Source organism: Selaginella moellendorffii, unplaced genomic scaffold (assembly GCF_000143415.4).
Source record: "Selaginella moellendorffii unplaced genomic scaffold, v1.0 SELMOscaffold_236, whole genome shotgun sequence".
Taxonomy (NCBI): Eukaryota; Viridiplantae; Streptophyta; class Lycopodiopsida; order Selaginellales; family Selaginellaceae; genus Selaginella; species Selaginella moellendorffii.
The window spans coordinates 39,519-45,279 of record NW_003314495.1 but is presented as its reverse complement, the minus strand read 5'-3'; the positions used below and the strand labels follow the sequence as shown (position 1 = coordinate 45,279).

Here is a 5,761-nt window from a genome sequence, read left to right as displayed (position 1 = left end):
ACTTCAGCCCGGAGTTTGATACTGATCCGAATCTCGACGCTGCTTACGCCGGGAAACTAAAGCAGGCCTGTCCGAGGAACTTTGATCCGAGAACTGTCGTGCCGCTGGATCCTGTCACCCCTTCCCAGTTTGACAATCGCTACTACTCCAACCTCGTCAACAACATGGGGCTCATGATCTCAGATCAGACGCTCCACAGCGACATGCTCACCCAGTTTTCTTCCGAGTCAAACGCCGAGGATGAAAACATGTGGCAGTTCAAGTTCGCAAACGCCATGGTCCGGATGGGTGCTATTAACGTCAAGGCTGAAGGCGAGATTCGCAAAAACTGCCGACTGAGGAACTAGAAACTTTGGTCGCATCCGACTCTCCTGTCAAAGCACAAGAAAAAATAAAACAGGAGTTTAGATCACTGCAAGGAAACCCAAAGTCCAACATCTATACCGATAGCTTTCAGCTCTGCTACTGGAGGTGCCTGTAAAAGCGCGAAAACATCAGGCAGATCAAAGATATATAGCCTTTCTAGTGACTGTTCGTAGAAGGAAAGTTTGTGTTCCGTTTCTCAATGATAAACCAAAAAATAAAAGAACTTCCAACCTCTTTGGCGAGAATCTCTCCCTCTCTCTTTCTCTCTTTCACCAGAAAATTACGTGACTCCACTCTTCAAGAAGGAATGCACGACGTGACCTGCTAGAGAGGACCACAAAAGAGAATTATCCACCATCATCTGTTGTGCTCGTGCACATAAAAGTGCCTGCAAACAAGCCAAGAAAATAAAAGAAAGAAGGAAAAGGAGAGAGAAAGAAAGAACAAGTAAGATGGAGAATTTTCTCAGCATACCTTGGAGCGATAAAACTGTGGGAGTGCTCATTCGCAGCACGGCGCCATTGCCATTCCTAGCTCTCCAAATCATGGAATCTAGCGAAGAAATCTGCCGCAATTTGGAGCCTTCGGCATTGGCGGCAGCGGCATTTGCCCGGAGAATCACGCAAGGCGATGATTTCGCAGCCAGATTTGACTTGGAGAGCGACGAGGAGGAACGCAGCGCCTGGGGAGGAGAGACAAGGCGGCGCGCGAGCGCCATGGATGCCGCATTCCCGGATATTGTAGCCATTCCCTCGCGCCTAAAACCCTAAAACATTATCCGCCCGCTTGGCAGACACGTCATCATATTTTAGGGCTGATTTGCCATGTCATTAGCTCACAAGGGTTTAGGGCTTGGGGCTTCTCATGGCGAGCAGGGGAATAGCGAGGCGCCTGATCGCGACAATGCGCGCGCCGCCGCGGCAATCGGCCTTCCAGCGGCCGCGATGCCTCAGGTATGATCTCCCGGCGCCGTTGCCTGCTCACGTACTTCGACACACATAGGATTCCTCGTGAAATCGCGGCGCTGGAGTCAATGCGGCCGTTTCACAGCACTCTGGCGTCATCGCGGCTGGTTTCCGGGCTCTCGAGCGGCGGATTTCTACGTTTCGAAGGTCAGGCTCTCTCCGCTCGTTCCGCCGCTTGAATGCTTGCCTGCCAGTCGGTTGTTTGAGAGCCGTTCTTACTCATTCCAGGTGCTCGGAGGTCCTGCTCCACCGAGTCTAGCTCTAGTGACAAGAATGAGAAGTCCTTCTTCGACGAGCGCGAGCAATTGTCCGATATGAGCGATGGAGAAGGGAGCTATAGTGAGAGTGAGTCGATGTGGAGCCACGACGAAGGAGAGGGTGGTGGTGGTGGCGACTCAGACCAGGGGTCGGAGTTTGAGGAGGGTGATACGTTTCTCAACGACAACGATCTCTGGGGCGAGAACGAGGGGATGGATGAAACACCTAGCAGTGAACTGAGCGAGAAGGATACGGAAGAAAGTAAAGAGGTGGAGCAGCCTTCGGTCTCGGATAGATTGATGGAAGAACTCGCGCGTGTTCTTCCCAATGTTCCGGAGGACGCAGTGAAGAAGGCCGAGGAGAAGTTTAGGCAGCAGCAGGGGGAAGCTGGGCGGGTTCGTAAGGAAGCCGGCGCTTATCTCAGAGCGATGAAGAAGGAGTACGACTCTAGATCGTTAGTCCAGGACGAGCACTGCAAGAAAGTTCATCAGAAGCTGTCCATGCTAGCACCGGATCCGGATGGGAGGTACCGGAGCTTGATGGAGGTGGTGTCGGACATAGACGTTCTACTGGAGGCGTACAGGAGAGTCAAGGCGGGTCCAGGTGGCGATCCATCGAAAGTTCCTCTGGACAACGTGAATATGGACTGGTTCCACAACACTCAAGCCAAGCTTAGAAACGGGACGTTCAAGCTGAGCCCGATCAAGGTGGTGGAAATTGAGAAGCGGGAGCTAAGCGGGATCGAGAGGAAACGGAAGCAGTATCATCGTTTCCACAGGAAGCACCGGCAGCCATACTGACGAGCGTAAGATCTGGTTTGGCTGGATTTCTGGGGCTAACTTGGAGGTGTAAACAAAAGCAGGACGCATTGTCAGCTATGTTAGCCCACCTTAAGTGTCGCTTCTTGCGTTCTTGACGAAGGCTTGTCAACCAGTAGACTGGTAGGTGTTGCTTGCTAGAAAAGAAAGAATTTTCCTGTTCGTGCCATCTGACCGGGTGAATCGTTCTCGTTTTTGACCAGATCGATTCGCGAACTATGTCAGCCCTCACTGAAGATGGAGCGTGGCCACACCAGCACGACACACATCCGCTGCGAGGTTTACTACATTGGCTCTTCCCCTCTCTCGCTCTTTCCTTTTTAATGGATTTCTCTACTTTTCAATCCGACTGCTACTGCTGAGTCTCCGCTCGCTCTCTCGCGATTCGAGCCACCCGGGTATTATTATATGATCTCTCCAGCGGCCAGCCGCGTGGTCCTGGTTTGATCCGGTGATCTCGACGGTTGAAGCGTTTGAAGCTGGTTCGTACGCGAAGGCTTTGTGTCGGTGTGTGTAAGCGCACTTACACAAGAATGTACTCCCCCAGGTAGCTAGCTATGCACACATTTCCAGTGATCATTTGGTTCTGGAGTTCCAGATATGTGGTTTTTGCAGGCTTTTTGACGCGATCAGTCCTCGTCCAAACTGGTACGTTGTTGCATTAATGCCATCGCCGAGCTCTGCTGTTGTCATGCTTTATGGTATTTCAGTGCTGCTCCTGCTGCTGCTGCTGCCCGAGATGGGATGATCCATCTGGTGGGATTTCGCTACTGCGGCTCTGTGCTCCCCCCGCTGCAACGCTCAGATATGGTGAAAGTGACCAAAAGTTTTATTGCGAGCTACACAGATGGAATGAATGTAACACTACGAAGCAGCATCTCTTCCCCCCCGCGGCTTGATATAACAAATTATATCGGAACGGAAAAGGCCTGCGCGAGAGGAAATGTTTAAGCCTCTTGGATCGTCGAGCAAAAAAAAAATGGTGCCTTGTGACAAGAGCTCCATCTGAAGGTGTTAGTAGCGGCCCAGAACCAGGTACCTTGTCTCAAAATGCGCTGGGCCGTGGAAGTTATTTGCTAATTCATGTGTACGTTTCTTTTTCTCCTTTCGGTGCTGCAGTAGAACGCGCAAAACTGGACCTTTCTTCGCTTGGCCAGACTTAAACACCGACCTCCTGGCTGCTTCGAGATGGTCCTGCTATCGAGGTAAGTTTCCAATTTTCATTTCCGCATACCAGGAGGAACCATATCTTCTAGCAGGCCTTCGTCCGTGAAAGTCTGGCTTTGGCCTACTTGCCGGCTTTGCTGTTGGTGCTGCTGTAGAAACTGTTGCTGATCCTGCTGGCTTCGCTGGTGCTGCCGCTGCTGCTGGAGAAGCTGGCTTTGCTGCTGGAGGAATTGCTGCTGCTGCTGCTGCTGCTGCTGGCTTTGCGCTCGAGCCGATGGAAAATTGAAGCTGGCACCTCTAGCTCCGAGGCCAGAGAGAAGCGATTGCTGCTGCTGCTGCTGCTGCTGCATTTGCAAGTGAGGCATAGTCTGGTACAGCGCCTGCGTGAACGATCCGGGGCGCTGGCTGCCGAAAGGATTCACAGCTCCAGCACCTCCTCCGCCTCCGCCGCCTCCAACTTCCGTCAAACTCCTCAGCGTCGCCGGACTGTGGTGAGTGTGAGTACCTTCGTAAGTGGTGATAACAATTCCGGGGTCCTCGCAGGAACGCTCCACTCGCTTCTTCACTGGACACTTGCTGTTGGTGCAGCGGTAGTAGCTCCTGCGAGAGAAGAAAGAAAACTTGGTGATCGATCGGAAGAAAAATCCAGTTTTTTGCTCACGTACCTTGGATGGGGGCTGTTCTTGACGGCCTTTTGCCCGTATTTTCGCCACCGAAATCCATCGTCCATGATATCCACGTCGCTGCGCGTCTGGAGAGCGTAGCGAGGCTCGCGGTTTCGCTTGGGACCTTTCTTTGGAGGCTTGGCTCTGGAAGCAAACGATTGACAGGAAAATTTGGTGAGAGATCTGTGAGATGAGAGTTCCAGTCAGGGATGAAATCCAAATGCACAAATGCCCAGGACAAAAACAACTCCATGTTTTCATCATTGCCTTTGGAAGCACGAAAATCTTCCCTGAAAAATGCCAGTGTAGACTCACGTATGCCCGAGGCGGGCATACGTAAGAGATGGATGGCTATGGCGTCCGCCAACACTGAAATTCATGGCAGCCCAGTTACAACGATGCAAATCCTCGCAAGCCCAAGAAGCATGAAAGCACGAAAGCACGGAAGAAATCAACGAAACCGCAAGAACAAACCAAAAGCCCAGTGGAAGAGAAGAAATGGTGAAAAGTTTGCCGAGAGTTCTTACGGTTTCTTTCCTTCCTGTTGTTGCGGCTGCGGCTCCAGCGACGACGATTTCTCCGCGTCCTCGGAAGACCCGGCCTTGCGCTTGAGCGATCCTCCGGACGATGCCACATTTCCCTTGTGCTCCTCGTCGCCATCGCTGGCTCCCGACGAGGACGTGAAGGACGTGGGAGTTCCAATCGCCTGATCTCCTCCTCCTGACCCTCCAGACGCTATCGATCCACTAGCAGCAGCAGCAGCAACACCAGCGCTAGCAGCAGCAGCAGCATGACCAGCGCTCGCCAGATCCAGCTGCTGTTGATTCGACGGCGCCGCTACTTGATCGTCATCTGGGTCGTCCAAGAAAAATCCCGCGGGATTGTAGCTTTGTTCCAAGTGTTCTTGGTGGCGATGGTGGTGGTGCTGCTGTTGTTGCTGCTGCTGCTGCTGCGAGAGGAAAGTTTGCTGCCACCACGACGCTTCCACTCCGGATCGAGGAGCAGCAGCAGTAGCAGCGTTGTCAAAGTCGGCCAAATTCCAGTCGGTGTAGAGCCTCCCAGCGGCAGCAGCGCCACTACTGCTACTGCCTGGAACAGTGGAGCTGCCGGCCATGATGCCCGAGATGCCGCCACTGTAGAGAAGCTGCGCCGAGTCCACCATGGCCGCCATCGCGGGATCCAAGTGGAAGCTCCAGGGAGCCGCTGCTGCAACCGTGGAGTCCATCAGCGCTGCTGACTGCGCGGCCGATGCAGCTATCCCGCTAGCGATCAAGGACGACGAAGAGCTGGGAGAACTGGAAGAACTGGAAGAACTGGAAGAGAAAGAAGAAGTTATCAGCGCTGTTGCTGTAGACCGCGATGGAGATGAAGAAGCTTCTGTAGCTCCGCCTAGGGTTTGGAGAATTCTCTCGAGCTCCTCTTGCTGCTGCTGCTCCTCCTCCTTGGCACTCTTGATCTACCTCGCCTCCATAAGACTTTTCTCTTGTCACTTGGAAGATGTTCCAGCTTGCTCCACATTTTC

The 5,761-nt window shown here is 53.0% G+C and overlaps 4 protein-coding genes across 6 annotated transcripts in view; 2 read left to right on the top strand and 2 right to left on the bottom strand.

The window, feature by feature from the left end:
- Window positions 1-347, top strand: part of LOC112343855 (peroxidase 5-like) — a 1,392-nt gene extending 1,045 nt beyond the window's left edge. Inside the window, exon 2 of the mRNA XM_024667903.1 lies at window positions 8-347. Within this exon, the coding sequence (XP_024523671.1) occupies window positions 8-347 (340 nt within the window). The remainder of the gene's footprint in view (window positions 1-7) is intronic.
- Window positions 348-536: 189 nt separating this feature from the next.
- Window positions 537-1,133, bottom strand: LOC112343856. Of its 2 annotated transcripts, none has more exons than XM_024667904.1 (2): window positions 841-1,133; window positions 537-754 (listed from the first exon to the last, which is right to left on the bottom strand). In XM_024667904.1, exons 1-2 carry the CDS (start codon window positions 1,112-1,114, stop codon window positions 714-716), a joined length of 315 nt encoding a protein of 104 aa, XP_024523672.1. In that variant the 5' UTR covers window positions 1,115-1,133; the 3' UTR covers window positions 537-713. The 2 variants fall into 2 exon arrangements, with proteins under 2 accessions (XP_024523672.1, XP_024523674.1); XM_024667906.1 differs by having other exon boundaries at window positions 537-687.
- An 86-nt stretch (window positions 1,134-1,219) lies between these two features.
- On the top strand, window positions 1,220-2,783 carry LOC9648477. 2 transcript variants are annotated; one of them, XM_002994317.2, is made up of 5 exons: window positions 1,220-1,319; window positions 1,369-1,478; window positions 1,560-2,394; window positions 2,452-2,530; window positions 2,611-2,783. In XM_002994317.2, the coding sequence occupies exons 1-3, from the start codon at window positions 1,231-1,233 to the stop codon at window positions 2,387-2,389; spliced, it is 1,029 nt and encodes a 342-aa protein (XP_002994363.2). In that variant the 5' UTR covers window positions 1,220-1,230; the 3' UTR covers window positions 2,390-2,394; window positions 2,452-2,530; window positions 2,611-2,783. The 2 variants fall into 2 exon arrangements, with proteins under 2 accessions (XP_002994363.2, XP_024523664.1); XM_024667896.1 differs by having other exon boundaries at window positions 1,560-2,530.
- A 432-nt stretch (window positions 2,784-3,215) lies between these two features.
- Window positions 3,216-5,688, bottom strand: LOC9648480 (WRKY transcription factor WRKY24). Its single transcript, XM_002994313.2, has 3 exons — window positions 4,767-5,688; window positions 4,240-4,383; window positions 3,216-4,174 (listed from the first exon to the last, which is right to left on the bottom strand). Exons 1-3 carry the CDS (start codon window positions 5,462-5,464, stop codon window positions 3,628-3,630), a joined length of 1,389 nt encoding a protein of 462 aa, XP_002994359.2. The 5' UTR covers window positions 5,465-5,688; the 3' UTR covers window positions 3,216-3,627.
- Window positions 5,689-5,761: the final 73 nt, after the last annotated feature.